Genomic DNA, 18152 nt, shown 5'->3' with positions numbered 1-18152 from the left:
CCTTCCTACTACTCCTCCTTGACCACTTACCACGCTGCGCATTGGTCCTCCGATCCTTCCTACTACTCCTCCTTGACCACTTACCACGCTGCGCATTGGTCCTCCGATCCTTCCTACTACTCCTCCTTGTTTATTTGGGTGAGTATTTTTGTCCTATAATAACCACACCCTCAGTGATCTACTCTGAAACCAAAATAACATCACCGTGGATGACTATCACCTGCTCTGCTCTGGTACATTATAATGAGATTAGTGGCACCCCACCCTACGGGCTGGAAATCAATGAATCTAATCATATGATTCAATGGAATTTCATCTTTGAGGACTGCCCATCTAATTAAAAATATGTTATGGTTATTTTGCTCAAGCAACATGTCACCCTATGTAAATAATATACATTTTTGCTTAGAAATGTGTGTGAAGAGTCTTCGCTGAGTAGAGACTGGCTGTTTCTGGTTGGATGGATGGCTGTGACTGAAAAGTATGAAGTATAGTTATGTTGGAGAAATGGAGGATCTCCAAGGGGATTGCATGTCAACTTGTGATAGGGGACGCTTCTGTTAGTGATGAGAGTCCCTCTCTGGTCCTCCTCCCCCAGCCATGTTTTCTCCCAGCAGTCCCTCTCTGGTCCTCTAACCCAGCCATGTTGTCTCCCATCAGTCCCTCTCTGGTCCTCCTCCCCCAGCCATGTTGTCTCCCAGCAGTCCCTCTCTGGTCCTCCTCCCCCAGCCATGTTTTCTCCCAGTAGTACTTTGCTGGTCCTCCTCCCCCAGCCATGTTTTCTCCCAGCAGTCCGTCTCTGGCCCTCATCCCCCAGCCATGTTGTCTCCCAGCAGTCCCTCTCTGGTCCTCCTCCCCCAGCCATGTTGTCTCCCAGCAGTCCGTCTCTGGCCCTCCTCCCCCAGCCATGTTGTCTCCCAGCAGTCCCTCTCTGGTCCTCCTCCCCCAGCCATGTTGTCTCCCAGCAGTCCCTCTCTGGTCCTCCTCCCCCAGCCATGTTGTCTCCCAGCAGTCCCTCTCTGGTCCTCCTCCCCCAGCCATGTTGTCTCCCAGCAGTCCGTCTCTGGCCCTCCTCCCCCAGCCATGTTGTCTCCCAGCAGTCCGTCTCTGGTCCTCCTCCCCCAGCCATGTTGTCTCCCAGCAGTCCCTCTCTGGTCCTCCTCCCCCAGCCATGTTGTCTCCCAGCAGTCCGTCTCTGGCCCTCATCCCCCAGCCACGTTGTGACTTCTGAAGGTAATTGGTTGCACCAGATCTTATTTAGGGGCTTCATAGCAAAGGGGGTGAAAACATGTGCACCCACCACTTTTCAGTTTTAAATTTGTTTTAATTTTGTGAAACAAATTTTTTTTTTCACTTCACCAATTTGGACTATTTTGTGTATGTCAATTACATGAAATCCAAATAAAAATATATTTAACCCTCCTGTTGTCCTGGGGTCCCGTGGACCTGGCCCTGATCACAGGGTCCCCGCTGTCCTGGGGTGATAGTGACCCGGGCCCCACTACCAAAAGATGAATGATCTTTCTTTATTTTGCTGTGTAGCATCTGTGAGAGGGAGAGGGCCTGTGCAAACATCTCCCTGCTCTCCTTGGGGCCAGGTTGAACCGGTTCTGCCACAGCCACTGTGCTACTATTGTCATGGGTATAAGTGCTTGCGTACATGTCGGGACTTGTGGGGCCAATGACCAGGGTGATATTATTGAACGTGTGAAAGGCCGAGCCGTCCTACACTGAGCCCAGTGGTACAAGGGCGGAGTAGACGTACAGTCATTCCCAGACGACATGTGGCTCAGTGAACACAATAGCCTCTGTCGCTCAGTGAAGCCAATGTCATCCTCCAAGGTGTTATCGAACCTGTGATGGGGCGACCTGTCCTAAACTGAGCCCAGTCCAGTCCCTACATGTCCAGAACCGTGGTCTTCCCCAAGGGGGCTGAAGCCATTACCGAGAGGTTCACTGCAGAGCAGGTCCTAGAACAGCTTTCTTCAAATGTCCAGCAAAACGACTCGGATCCCAAAGAAGAAGAAGAAGAAGATGTGTCAGAAGAAGAAGACGGGGAAGAATACGACCCCGAGCGGGACGCGTCCTCTTCAGAGGAAGACAAAGACGACAACGTCGCTCAGACCGAAAGAGAGACGTTGTTGTAAAAAAACGGCAACATCAAATGGTCCTCTGTGGCCTTTCACAACCAGGCCAGGATGGCAGAGCTTAGGGGCCCGGGCATGACCCGGGGACCCACAACCTACGCCGTGTCCCATGCCCGTGACATGGTGTCGACCTTCTCCCTGTTCATCACACCGACAATACCAAGAATCATCTTGGACAAATCTGGAGGGGGTTCTAAAATACGGAGATGGCTGGCAAGCCATGGATGGCACCGACTTGCACGCCTACATAGGACTGCTAATCTTAGCCAGTGTATACAGGTCCCGAGGTGAGGCCGCAGCCAATAGATGGGATGCCGAGAGCGGAAGGGCCATATTCTGTGCTACCATGCCGCTCAAGCTCTTTCACTACTCGAGACTGCTACGATTCGATGACAGTGAGTCGAGACACGCAAGGCGCACCATGGACAAACTGGCAGCCAGAAGAGAGGTCTGGGACAGGTGGGTGGAGCGGCTGCTAGTCCTTTACAACCCAGGGCCTGACGTGACAGTGGACGAGCAACTGGTTCCATTCAGAGGTCGTGTGTGTGTATATAATTAAGGTAATTTTCCACTACTGACTTGTGTGGCTGTTTCTGTGACACCGTTACTAATCGCTACCCATCATCATCATCATCATCATCGTGCTAATCTCTTGTTTCCAAAGGTCGCTGTCCTTTCCGGCAGTATATGCCCAGCAAGCCAGCAAAATACGGGATCAAGTCATGGGTGGCCTGCAACGCCAAATCCAGCTACGCTTGGAAGATGCAAGTGTACACAGGGAATGCGACCAACAGAGGCCCAGAGAAGATCCAGGGGATGTTGGCGGCTCGTGATCAACAACCCCAGGATCCCGCCGCTGCCCCGCCACCGGGGCAAGTAAGAGGGAGAGGTGTCAGCTCTGCCCACCGAAGAAGGATTCCAAGACACACACGGTGTGCTGCAGGTGTAAGAAAAGCATCTGAAAAGGCTGTTCACACGCATACTGTCACACTTGCGCCCATTGGGCCTTTAGCCAAGACGGGACAGGGTGACCCGGAGGATGCGGGATAGACACAATACGAGGACGACGGGAGGGATAACAATACATAACAACCATACCCAAAGGCAAAATATCCACAACACAAGGAAGGTAGTGTAGGAGGGGGGCATTTTTTAAATCGATACCCAAACTCACACGGGGCCCAAGAGCACACGGGGGGCAAACTGCGCGAACGCACACAGTGGCCCGTGGGTGGAATGCAAAAGCTGTGACAATACATCCATTTATCAGTAGTGTAGCCAACCACGTCTCCATTATCAAACAGTTGCTATTGTATCCAACGTACTACTACAGGGAAGTACCTAAATTACAGGTTGGGTTGTTACAACCGTTTACATGTCTCAAGACTGGGGAAGAGGTATCAGCTATATTCAGCATGGCTGTTACGGGTCATCTGTTCATCTTTGTTGCAGCAATGCGTTTGTATCTATGTGTGCATCTGTACGGACAGCACAGTGGCATCAGTGACAACCCTGTGTTTGATGGAGAATACCGGGCTATGGATGGGGGACCTGAGTTTGATGGAGAACAAGGGTTTGTGAATGAAGGACCTGAGTTTGACAGACCCGGGTTACAAGGGAGAACTAGAGTGTCCCGGTCTATCCAAGGTGGTTCGAGTGACCACTCTATGCCTGACCTCATTGGGGTAGACAAAGGTTATTGCTACGGGGACATTTGTAGGGAATATGACACCTGGAATGTTACTTACAGGGTGACATTGATGAAACCGTACCAAGTGTATAAACTTGATGGGATACTATCAAGTTTATATCACTCTAGTTTGCTACCACGGTAAAGGCCTGACGTCTCTGTGTTTTCTGTGGTGTTTAACTGGAAGACAACATCTACTCAGTCTCTAATAACCAGTGGATCACAATACAAGGCAGGTCTACGGATCTTGTTGACCTGTGCATCTGGCCGATACATGGATGGGCCCGGACCAGCCGTGGTAGATCGGCCTTACTACGCAGCAAGTTGACGTTTGATAACTTGGGGTTTACGATTGGGACAGGTGCACGCTTCTCAGAGATAATGTGAGATACTGTCCCACATACTGTCCCACATCAGCAGCCTTGAAAAGGTTATATTTGCAACCCGACCCATGAACCAGATCGTTGGGGATGAAGAACTGGAACATCAACCAGGTGTCAGATGTGCCACACACTGTGTAGACTGTGTAGATTAGTAAAGATATAGGTGGATAGCATACCTTAAGGGAACATTTTGACATTCGCTATATGGTTAGTGAGAAAGTCCATATTGCAAATGTACGGTCCCTTACTAGACTAACTAAAACGTTTCTAAAATTCGCGGATGGGGTCGGACCGTGCGGCAGGGCCGGATCTACCGGGAATTCATCAAACAAACTCTTTCGGACATTCGGCTTCCGTTTTATAAAATAATCAAATTTTGGTCATTTTTCCGCTGTCCCGGTAAATCCCACAAGAGTGCATAAGCAATCATATTGCAAATGTACAAAACATCACGAATCACGATGTGGCCTTATCTCTAAAACGGAAAATATTTTGAAGCCAAACTTGGTGAGCGTAGGTTTGGCATAATGGGCAGTTGGCCCCGAACAAGATGGTGTCTAGGCCTCAACTGTTTTTGAGTTATGGCCATTTTTCTGGGATTAAAGGTCCAAAATGAAAATAGAGCAATACATTTTCTGCTTCACGTCAAAGTCAAGGAGCCTCCGGTGTCAATAAAAAAAGAACTAGACATTTATCTATCGTCATTTAAGAGAAATCGTACAATGTCAAATTGGTGATGTTCAAAAATAGGTGTTTTCTTTTTTAAGCAGTTACAGATCCAGTTGCAGGGTGTTCATACGAATCTTTTTAAAGTGTGCTGCGGAGCTCTGCGAGATTTCTGTGATTTTCTCTGATTTTCTGAAATAAAACACACTCACTAAACCCTCCGTAAATAACTCAGTTCTAAACGTAACGTCTTAAAACTCAGGATTCTGTAAAGGCATACCCCAATCAGGATATGAGTTTATTTATAGCTTCCTGTGCCAACCGGAAGTGCCTTAAATGGTGTCATAGTGGCTGTTTCCAAGGGTAAAAAAGGTCAGATCTTTTCAAAACTTCATATGTGTGATTAGGCAACCCCCATGAACTGCAAATCAGTCATTTTTCCCATAAATATCAAAGAAAAACTAAATCACACACAGTTTGGAAGGAGGGACGTATTGGGGTGCGTAGAGACAGGCAGTGCCTGCAATAGTTAGCTTTGTTCGAGCTAAAAAAGAACCGTCAGACCTAGAGTTCTGAAACTTTAGAAACCTGTTCTAGAACTCAGGTCGATAGTGCGTGGTGAGTTACGTGGCTCTAGAAGGTTCTCGGACCTAGAAACAGCCTCGGACATTTGCAATGACTTCAATTCATTTTGACCATTACGAAAATGACGACATTTAGAAAAGTCTCAGAGACGCAAGACAAGGTGCATTGAAACCGGCTCGGCCCATAGAGACGGACCCCAACGTTTCTGTCCGATAGCTCATTCAAGGACCCCGTAGCAAGGCATGGAAAAAAAGTGGATTTTCAGCACCAATTAGGGTTTTGCTCGGGCACCAAATGACCTATCGAGCCGAAACTTGGGATTCGGGGTTGGCTCAGCTAGGCCTACACATAACATCAGAACTGGACCCGCAGCTGGAACGTAACTACGTGTTTAACGTTTTTATTATGGTTTGAATAGAAGGCGTTGTGAATTTTGGGCCAGCTCTGTATTATGTGATAGTTGGCTACTAAACGAGTTGGAAAAAGTGGGTTTGATGTCAGTTTGTATCAGTTGGTGTCCGAATGATATCTAATTGACTGATGGACGGTGACTTGCTTGTGACTCTTGTCCATTTGCAATATGTTTAAAGACTGAGGTACCATCACCAAAGTGACATTATGAAATCAATCCAATTTCGCATTCCAACAGGATTTTTATAGCATGACAAATTCGTGATGGTAAATGCCCATTGAACCATATTGCAAATGCATGTGCATTTGCAATATGATTCAACAGTGAAAAAACATCACCAAATGGACATGATGAAGTCAACACAACGAGAGATGGAAAGGAGCAACCATCACTGCCCGGCCATCCCGAGATCATCGGGCCAGTCAATTTTGCATTTCTGCAGGATTTTTGAGCATGTCAAATTTCTTATGGCATTTGGCCCCCCAAAAAGGGACTTTTGACTTCCTATGAAATCATATTGCAAATGGACAAAACATATGCCTTATGGACAAGTAAAAAAATATATATAATAAAAGTTGACAAAAGTATAGTTTGAGCAAAGTATAGTTTGACTTTTGAGCATTCCAAATTCGTGATGGTAAATGCCCATTGAAACATATTGCAAATGCACGTGAATTTGCAATATGATTCAATAGTGAAAAAAACATCACCAAATGGACATGATGAAATCAACACAACGAGTGATGGAAAGGAACAACTATCACTGCACTGCCATCCTGTGTTCATCAGGCCAGTCAATTTTGCATATCTGCAGGATTTTTGAGCACGTCAAATTTCTTGTGGCATTTGTCCCCCCAAAAAGTGACTTTTGACTTTGACTTCCTATGAAATCATATTGCAAATGGACAAAACATATGCCTTATGCACAAGTAAAACAATATGATAATAAAAGTTGACAAAAGTATAGTTTGAGCAAAGTATAGTTTGACTTTTGAGCATGCCAAATTCGTGATGGTAAATGCCCATTGAAACATATTGCAAATGCACGTGCACTTGCAATATGATTCAACAGTGAAAAAACCAAATGGACATGATAAAATCAACACAACGAGTGATGGAAAGGAACAACTATCACTGCCCGGCCATCCTGTGTTCATCAGGTCAGTCAATTTAGCAATTCTGCAGGATTTTTGAGCATGACAAATTCGTGATGGTAAATGCCCATTGAAACATATTGCAAATGCACGTGCATTTGCAATATGTTTCAATGGGCATTTACCATCACGAATTTGGCATGCTCAAAAGTCAAACTATACTTTGCTCAACAATGGAAAAACAGTGGAAAAAACAACAGTGGAAAAAACATCACCAAATGGACATGATGAAGTCAACACAACGAGTGATGGAAAGGACAAACTATCACTGCCTGGCCATCCAGAGTTCATCGGGCCAGTCAATTTTGCATTTCTAAAGGATTTTTGAGCATGTCACATTTCTTATGGCATTTGGCCCCCAAAAAAGTGACTTTTGACTTCCTATGAAATCATATTGCAAATGGACAAAACATTAGCCTTATGCACAAGTAAAAAAAATGATAATAAAAGTTGACAAAAGTATAGTTTGAGCAAAGTATATTTTGACTTTTGAGCATACCAAATTCGTGATGGTAAATTCCCATTGAAACATATTGCAAATGCACGTGAATTTGCAATATGATTCAATAGTGAAAAAAACATCACCAAATGGACATGATGAAATCAACACAACGAGTGATGGAAAGGAACAACTATCACTGCACTGCCATCCTGTGTTCATCAGGCCAGTCAATTTTGCATATCTGCAGGATTTTTGAGCACGTCAAATTTCTTGTGGCATTTGTCCCCCCAAAAAGTGACTTTTGACTTTGACTTCCTATGAAATCATATTGCAAATGGACAAAACATATGCCTTATGCACAAGTAAAACAATATGATAATAAAAGTTGACAAAAGTATAGTTTGAGCAAAGTATAGTTTGACTTTTGAGCATGCCAAATTCGTGATGGTAAATGCCCATTGAAACATATTGCAAATGCACGTGCACTTGCAATATGATTCAACAGTGAAAAAACCAAATGGACATGATAAAATCAACACAACGAGTGATGGAAAGGAACAACTATCACTGCCCGGCCATCCTGTGTTCATCAGGTCAGTCAATTTAGCAATTCTGCAGGATTTTTGAGCATGACAAATTCGTGATGGTAAATGCCCATTGAAACATATTGCAAATGCACGTGCATTTGCAATATGTTTCAATGGGCATTTACCATCACGAATTTGGCATGCTCAAAAGTCAAACTATACTTTGCTCAACAATGGAAAAACAGTGGAAAAAACAACAGTGGAAAAAACATCACCAAATGGACATGATGAAGTCAACACAACGAGTGATGGAAAGGACAAACTATCACTGCCTGGCCATCCAGAGTTCATCGGGCCAGTCAATTTTGCATTTCTAAAGGATTTTTGAGCATGTCACATTTCTTATGGCATTTGGCCCCCAAAAAAGTGACTTTTGACTTCCTATGAAATCATATTGCAAATGGACAAAACATTAGCCTTATGCACAAGTAAAAAAATGATAATAAAAGTTGACAAAAGTATAGTTTGAGCAAAGTATATTTTGACTTTTGAGCATACCAAATTCGTGATGGTAAATTCCCATTGAAACATATTGCAAATGCACGTGAATTTGCAATATGATTCAATAGTGAAAAAAACATCACCAAATGGACATGATGAAATCAACACAACGAGTGATGGAAAGGAACAACTATCACTGCACTGCCATCCTGTGTTCATCAGGCCAGTCAATTTTGCATATCTGCAGGATTTTTGAGCACGTCAAATTTCTTGTGGCATTTGTCCCCCCAAAAAGTGACTTTTGACTTTGACTTCCTATGAAATCATATTGCAAATGGACAAAACATATGCCTTATGCACAAGTAAAACAATATGATAATAAAAGTTGACAAAAGTATAGTTTGAGCAAAGTATAGTTTGACTTTTGAGCATGCCAAATTCGTGATGGTAAATGCCCATTGAAACATATTGCAAATGCACGTGCACTTGCAATATGATTCAACAGTGAAAAAACCAAATGGACATGATAAAATCAACACAACGAGTGATGGAAAGGAACAACTATCACTGCCCGGCCATCCTGTGTTCATCAGGTCAGTCAATTTAGCAATTCTGCAGGATTTTTGAGCATGACAAATTCGTGATGGTAAATGCCCATTGAAACATATTGCAAATGCACGTGCATTTGCAATATGTTTCAATGGGCATTTACCATCACGAATTTGGCATGCTCAAAAGTCAAACTATACTTTGCTCAACAATGGAAAAACAGTGGAAAAAACAACAGTGGAAAAAACATCACCAAATGGACATGATGAAGTCAACACAACGAGTGATGGAAAGGACAAACTATCACTGCCTGGCCATCCAGAGTTCATCGGGCCAGTCAATTTTGCATTTCTAAAGGATTTTTGAGCATGTCACATTTCTTATGGCATTTGGCCCCCAAAAAAGTGACTTTTGACTTCCTATGAAATCATATTGCAAATGGACAAAACATTAGCCTTATGCACAAGTAAAAAAAATGATAATAAAAGTTGACAAAAGTATAGTTTGAGCAAAGTATATTTTGACTTTTGAGCATACCAAATTCGTGATGGTAAATTCCCATTGAAACATATTGCAAATGCACGTGAATTTGCAATATGATTCAATAGTGAAAAAAAATCACCAAATGGACATGATGAAATCAACACAACGAGTGATGGAAAGGAACAACTATCACTGCACTGCCATCCTGTGTTCATCAGGCCAGTCAATTTTGCATATCTGCAGGATTTTTGAGCACGTCAAATTTCTTGTGGCATTTGTCCCCCCAAAAAGTGACTTTTGACTTTGACTTCCTATGAAATCATATTGCAAATGGACAAAACATATGCCTTATGCACAAGTAAAACAATATGATAATAAAAGTTGACAAAAGTATAGTTTGAGCAAAGTATAGTTTGACTTTTGAGCATGCCAAATTCGTGATGGTAAATGCCCATTGAAACATATTGCAAATGCACGTGCACTTGCAATATGATTCAACAGTGAAAAAACCAAATGGACATGATAAAATCAACACAACGAGTGATGGAAAGGAACAACTATCACTGCCCGGCCATCCTGTGTTCATCAGGTCAGTCAATTTAGCAATTCTGCAGGATTTTTTAGCATGACAAATTCGTGATGGTAAATGCCCATTGAAACATATTGCAAATGCACGTGCATTTGCAATATGTTTCAATGGGCATTTACCATCACGAATTTGGCATGCTCAAAAGTCAAACTATACTTTGCTCAACAATGGAAAAACAGTGGAAAAAACAACAGTGGAAAAAACATCACCAAATGGACATGATGAAGTCAACACAACGAGTGATGGAAAGGACAAACTATCACTGCCTGGCCATCCAGAGTTCATCGGGCCAGTCAATTTTGCATTTCTAAAGGATTTTTGAGCATGTCACATTTCTTATGGCATTTGGCCCCAAAAAGAGTGACTTTTGACTTTGACTTTGACTTCCTATGAAATCATATTGCAAATGGACAAAACATATGCCTTATGCACAAGTAAAAAAATATGATAATAAAAGTTGACAAAAGTATAGTTTGAGCAAATTATAGTTTGACTTTTGAGCATACCAAATTCGTGATGGTAAATTCCCATTGAAACATATTGCAAATGCACGTGCATTTGCAATATGATTCAATAGTGAAAAAAAACATCACCAAATGGACATGATGAAATCAACACAACGAGTGATGGAAAGGAACAACTATCAACTGCCCTGCCATCCTGTGTTCACGTCAAATTTCTTATGGCATTTGGCCCCCCAAAAAGTGACTTTTGACTTTGACTTCCTATGAAATCATATTGCAAATGGACAAAACATATGCCTTATGCACAAGTAAAAAATTATAAAAAATTATAATAAAAGTTGACAAAAGTATAGTTTGACTTTTGAGCATGCCAAATTCGTGATGGTAAATGCCCATTGAAACATATGGCAAATGCAAATGCACGTGCACTTGCAATATGATTCAACAGTGAAAAAACATCACCAAATGGACATGATGAAGTCAACACAACGAGTGATGGAAAGGAGCAGCTATCACTGCCCGGCCATCCTGTGTTCATCAGGTCAGTCAATTTTGCATTCCTGCAGGATTTTTGAGCACGACAAATTTGTGATGGTAAATGCCCATTGAAACATATTGCAAATGCACGTGCATTTGCAATATGATTCTATAGTGAAAAAAACGTCACCAAATGGACATGATAAAATCAACACAACGAGTGATGGAAAGGAGCAACTATCACTGCCCGGCCATCCTGTGTTCATCAGGCCAGTCAATTTTGCATTTCTGCAAAATATATCTATATATATATCTATATGTTCCATTCAACTGATGTGGGCCTGCCTTCCCCCATTCTACTCCATTCCTGAGCCTGCCAGCCACATGGCCTGCAAGTCCTCTCCATTACCATATCAAATACCCATATGGGGGAAGGCAGGCCCACATCAGTTGAATGGAACATATAGATATATCTATATATATATATATGGAACATATAGATATATATATATATATATATATATATATATATATATATATATATATATATATATACACATATATAGATATATAGATATATATATATACACATATATAGATATATAGATATATATATATATACACATATATAGATATATAGATATATATATATACACATATATAGATATATAGATATATATATATACACATATATAGATATATATATATATATATATACACATATATAGATATATATATATATATATACACATATATAGATATATATATATAGAGATATATATAGATATATCAGACATGGAATATATATCACACACACACACCCAAACAAACCACCAAACAAACACACATTTCATCACACATTTCATTGGAAATTGCAAAAAAAATTATAATAATCATATTTCATAAAACGGCATTAGCACTTACCAGTCCAGAAGTGCGTCCTGTCCTTGCAGAAAAGCTTCCTCAAAATCCGAATCATAACTATGGTCACTAAAAGATTCTTCTAATAAATCTGTATCACTTTCCCGATGAATCTCTTCTATAATCTTCTGCAAATCTGTATACTTAGACTTAGATTTAGATTTTCCTGCTTTATTAGCCATGTCTTCAATGAAATCGTTTAAAAAATACTGCTATCCCAGACAGAGCTGCGCGTAACGAGTGCAATCTGCAATCATTTGGCGAGAACGGAGCTCCTTGCGCATGTGATTCCAAACAAGAAATGTTGGTCCAACCCCAAACCATTACATACTGGCGTTTACCTCAGCTCATTGGCTATCTACCCAGCTAGATTTCAAGAAGATCATTGGGCAGAAATACAGTCAATCATTGAAGCTTCACTAAAATTATTGGTGCGTAAGAGAGTAATTGCTCGTTGTTGTCAAATCAGTTCACCTTGGTCAATTCTCCTCGGAAAAAAACTACGTTGTTTGACTGTGTTGCAAACATCCATAGCAATGCACTGACACCCACCATTACTATGTAAACGGTTGTTTACAGGGGCGAATCATGCCGAATGCTCCGTAAGAAATTGATAGAGTAGGAATTCACTGCACAAATAGTTTACAAAATGTTTAGATTTAGGCTATAAAAATGGATTTTAGCAAAGAAAACGGCACTTCATTTGATCAATGGGACACTCAAGAAGAGAAATAAGAGCAAGATATCAGAATGTAAGTCATAATTTTACCTTCAGATGTGAATGTTTAAAAACTGTCATAGCGGAAAATGTTTCTTTTCTTGATTGCTCTTCTCAAACAAAAGCATGGGATTTGTTTTCTGTAATTGCTATTTTAAATTGGAAAACGTAGTTTGATTACCAAGATTCTCATCTTTTGAAGGGTGTAAGACACCTGCATTTTCAAGAATGTTTAATGTTACGAAATTGTATTTTTAGTTGTCACTATGAAATTTCCCTGATGTTGATCCCGCCACAGGAACAGCAGCCATAACATGTTTTAAAAATAATGGCGAGACAATTTCGATGTAATACACTATTTTGCCCAAAATGATCTGGTGGAATAATGTATTGAGATGGGAGTCGTATTTAAATAAATGTATCATAGAAGAGAAAGTCACCTAAAGTTAAATGTAGGGAATAACGGAGAGATACGATACAATTTCGGGCTATCCGGATGTTATAGCTATTTATGAATCGACTGACATATGATAAGTTTAGCACAAAACATGGTACGTTTAAATGTTAGAGTATGGTAAGTTGAGAAGTTGGGTTGGTTTTACTTTGATGATTAGAATTTAAAACTGAATGCAATCTGAATAGGGAATAAATGGATTCTAAATGATAACAAAGAGACAATTACGATTTATGCCCATCGAAATGTTTTTATAAAATTTGCAAATTTAGAGATATTGATTGGGGTGGTAAATTATAAATCAGGATTTGAACAGATGTGATAAATTTAGGTTTGGTTATCGAACAACAATTATTTACAATTCATTGAAAGTCGCTACGAATTGGGCTGAGGTTGAACGCTTGATGATGACGTCACTAGCGAGGCACTTTTGTCGCCAGGGACTGGGGGCAACGGAGAAAATTGTTTGTCTGTTAGTGTGTGTATTAGTGTTTCGAGTAACTTTTCAGAAGTTGAAAAAAAAAATATTACAAAATACATTTTTAACAGTAATTTGAGAGTCGCCAGGATAGTCAGGAAAGATGCTAAAAACTATCAGCTGATACCTAGGTAGGCATCATAAGGTTTGTGGCGTTTGTTTGGATTGAACTAGGCTATGGGAGAGAGAGAGACTGGATGTATGGATCGTAAAACATCGTGGTAATGGATTCCATGGTTGTGATTCCAGGTTTGATTGTTTATGTAACACCAGTGAATTTGAGCACTGTTTCCATTGTGTGGAACCATGTCAGGGTATTAATGTTGAAAAGCTGTTTCCATTGTGTGGAACCATGTCAGGGTATTAATGTTGAAAATCTGTTTCCATAGTGTGGAACCATGTCAGGGTATTAATGTTGAAAAGCTGTTTCCATTGTGTGGAACCATGTCAGGGTATTAATGTTGAAAAGCTGTTTCCATTGTGTGGAACCATGTCAGGGTATTAATGTTGAAAAGCTGTTTCCATAGTGTGGAACCATGTCAGGGTATTAATGTTGAAAAGCTGTTTCCATTGTGTGGAACCATGTCAGGGTATTAATGTTGAAAAGCTGTTTCCATTGTGTGGAACCATGTCAGGGTATTTAATGTTGAAAAGCTGTTTCCATTGTGTGGAACCATGTCAGGGTATTTATGTTGAAAAGCAACCTCTATAGAAAAACATAACTGCATATGTTTCAGGAAGTACGCTAGGTGGAATTTGGTTATTTGAGCTTTTCCCCTGATACGTAGACATGCATGCTTAAGTAGGATTCTTCATTCCGGGACGGATGGAAGTTATCTAAAATAAGTCAATTAAAGGAGCCATGGGAGAATGCGAATGCATATTTATTAAATATCGGGGATTAAATTACGGATTTCTTACACTGAGAAATGTACGAGTAAACACATACATTGACGTTGTTTAAAACTTATGATTAATGATTTGAGGTAAAGGGAATCAGCATTAGGTTTAGTTTATAGTTCACTTTTGAGTTTCTGAATGGGAATTAGCATAGTGAATGCTAGTTAGGAGTGTTGTGTTCTTCTGGGAATATTGATGTGTAGGTGTCTCAATTTTAGATGTTTCCTGGGATTATAATCTGGGGGAGAATGAGGCCATAAACGACCAAATTAAAACAGGTCTGCAAGTATATACACATAAAACCATTTAGGACTATTTGTTTTAGTGCAAAGGTATTTTAAAGAGGCATGCTCACATATGGAACTTTAGGAGTTTTTATTATACAAGTGAATTTATTTTTATGACCTATTGATCTTATCGTGACTGTCTTCTGAGGTCTGATCAGCCTCAGGGGAGAATCATTTGTACAATGAATGTGGTCATATTGAGTTACTAGTTTTAAGGTAATTCATTATAATGGAGTTTTGGTTGGGGGGTTAGAATTATTGTTTGAACCGCAAATGAGAAAGTGGTTCAGGATTCTGTTTTACAACATTAGCTGTGAAGTTTTTGAATGGGCTATTAATGATTTGGTATTGTAACAGAGAAAAAGTCATATTTATCATTGAGAATAAATAGGGGAAGATAAGATAGATTAAGCCAATAGGGCAGGGAATTACATAGAAAAATAAGTTGCAGTTTTTTAAGGGTGATAAATTACTGTAGATAAGGTATTCCACACTTTGCAACACATATTAAATTCATGTTATTGTCAGATAGAATACTGAGGGTCCCCGAAGGAGAGGGCTTGTTAGTGTAGGAAGGATTTTTAATATGGTTAGCATTTATTAGACCTTGTTTGATTATTAGTTTTTTAAATAGTATTACATTTAACAGGAATATAGGACATCTGTGATGATTTAGGATTATTGTTAGGATTAAGATAGATTGATTAAGGAAATGTAAGGACTTTAGAGAAAAGCCGCTCATAGACATGTTTTTTCAAAAAATCTATGATTTTAGATATAAAGTCAAACGTTTAGAAGCTTAGTGGTATTTGAGAGATATGAGAGAAAAGGTTTAAATTGGTAAAAATATATATTTAAGAAAATATATAAGTAGCGCAGATAGTTCATAAAAGTAGATACGAAACTTGACAGGGAATTGGTACAGGATTGACACGAAGGGAGAATTGGACATGTGGAAAATTAAAAGGGGCTCCTACATGATGATGTCAGACATAAGGATAATTCACTAAATCTTACCTAAGTCATTGTTTAAGAATAAGGCAAGGTTGTTACCTGGGCAGAGCCAGGTAACAAAGGGGGGATGGGTAAATTGTGTTCTCAGATAGGATTTGACCTACGGGATAATTAACTAATGAAAACATTTTTTTTAGCTAATAAACAGAACAAATGAGAAAATGTTTGTTAACCAAACCTGTATGTCCAAGATTTTATGCACTACAGGTGAATTACAGGTGAAGTCACTCAATCCAGTCCCTGAGGCCTGTTGGGGGGACCATACCAAGGACTCCTGGTGACAGCTAGCAGAAAGAACTACCCGGATTCATATCACACTGCGGGAGGGTAAGACACATTAACACTGTCGAACAATAACAGAGTTCGAGAGGAGAACTGGAATTAACAGAATTCTGGGGGCCATCTCTCGAATGAAAAATACCTTACCTGTCCTTTCCTCACTGTTCTTGTTCATAGAAGTGAAAATGTGTCTGACTCTTGCTAATGATGTGTTTTCTGGAAGAGGGTGGGGCTTTATAGGTGAGCTGTCCATCCTAAGCTGTATGGTTGGAGATCTTATTCCTACAACATGAACCCGAGAAGGCTAGAGGGTAATATTGACATAATTAAACGAGAAATTAGTATTAACCAAGCATAAGAGATCACTTGATCTGGATAAACAGGAAGTGAGAGTAGGATAGGGAGGGATGTCTCAGTGGAGTTCTATGTAAACCAAGTGGTGTCTGACTCCTTGGCAGTTCAGGACTAAGAGATAGCTATGATGGAAGACATATATGCAAGTCTCTGTAGTTCATGGAAACAAGTTATAGCTCACATCATGTGAGAAGGCTACATAAATCTACATACCCAGCATGGAAGGAGATGGAGTTTAGTGAAAGTAAGGGTTTCAGTTGATAACCTAGTGCATTCCAGGTAGAAAAAGTTAGAGCAGCTGGTTGCTCTATAGGCAGCTGAATACAAGCATTGTCCCTGACAAAGCAGATACTGACGGTGGAGTTGTCCAGAGCCAAGAGCCGGTGTGGATAGTTCAGAAATTGAATTATTCACCTAAGGGAACAGCCTGTATAGTAAAGCTATTCATGAAAGCAGGAAAGCCAGATAACAACAGTTGTGTGGATTTGCACTATTTATATCCACATGTTCCTCTGAAATCTAGGCTTCCTCCCTTCACAGTGACAAGAGGAGATTGATACTGTCTGGCCCGGTATAGTGCTTATGGGACAGAGAATATTACTACTGATGGGGTGATGAGTGATTTGGCAGACTGGTCGAGATCTGGGGATTTCAGTAAGATAAGGAGGCTCAGGGCTCACATCTGTTGAATGTGTGGGAGAATGACCTGATGGCCGAGTATTAATGGCTAATTGAACAGAGGTATGTGTACTGGTACATTTTGAGAATGCCTTTTACATTCATTGTGTTGACTAAACGGGAGAAAATAAGTACTCCAACTGGTTTTTGTTTGATGATAGGGTTTGTATTAATAACATTGTGGATCCAAAGGTGGCAGATGAGAACAAAGCTATAAATTAGATCCAGGCAGAATTAGAGTCAAGTATTTTTTGGTGGTCCACTCTCAATGAGAATGTGGATTGGATAGATTATATCTATTAAAAATCCACAGCGCTTCACCAATTATTTTAGAGATGTAATGAAGGACTTGGCAGAATAGAATAGTCTTGGATGTTTGCTGGCTGAAGAGGGTGGGGGAGTATAGGTAATTTGACTCCGGGATATACAGTTAGGATGGATCAGTGACCAAGGCCTTGTCTGGTTTACACACCCTAGTTCACGGGTTGGCAGAAACTCTGGGGTGGATACTTCTCTGACTGATTGGGTTTTGATAATCCGTTTGGAAAATGGAAAAACGTTATGATCACTGTGTTATGGGCTACCTTCACCTGTGTGACTGTGTTAGTTTTGTACGGACGTGGTTGATTGCGTGTATGTATGAAAGTTATTATTTCCAGGACTCTGGAGTAATCTATGACATGTGGGACGATTCCAGGTTCTGACCCGTGGAGGACTGAATGCCTGACTACAGGACAAGTGGACAAATCTGGATCTTTCATCATTGGGGAATTTATGTTTGATGAGACTAGTGTTGAGGAGGGGAATTAGATTGTACTTTGTTTCAATATTAGACTGTTTTTTAATAAAGATTGTAACAAAAATCCTGTTAAGAAGAGTTATAATTCTGATGTAGGTTTAAGGGTTAAATTAAGGTTAAGGTTAGATTTGAGTCGGATAAACATTTATAATAATGTTGGTTCATATTTTTATTTTTTATGTATGTATACATTCCAATCAG

At 40.4% G+C, this 18152-nt stretch overlaps 1 protein-coding gene across 1 annotated transcript in view; it reads right to left on the bottom strand.

The window, feature by feature from the left end:
- Positions 1-3613: 3613 nt before the first annotated feature.
- The window catches only part of LOC116373665 (NLR family CARD domain-containing protein 3-like), a 46075-nt gene continuing 31536 nt past the window's right edge, over positions 3614-18152 (bottom strand). Inside the window, exon 7 of the mRNA XM_031822070.1 lies at positions 3614-3737. Within this exon, the coding sequence (XP_031677930.1) occupies positions 3614-3737 (124 nt within the window). The remainder of the gene's footprint in view (positions 3738-18152) is intronic.

This window comes from Oncorhynchus kisutch, unplaced genomic scaffold (genome assembly GCF_002021735.2).
Source record: "Oncorhynchus kisutch isolate 150728-3 unplaced genomic scaffold, Okis_V2 scaffold4061, whole genome shotgun sequence".
In the NCBI taxonomy this organism is placed as follows: Eukaryota; Metazoa; Chordata; class Actinopteri; order Salmoniformes; family Salmonidae; genus Oncorhynchus; species Oncorhynchus kisutch.
Note: the sequence above shows the minus strand (reverse complement) of the source record. Positions and strands in the feature narration are given on the sequence as shown.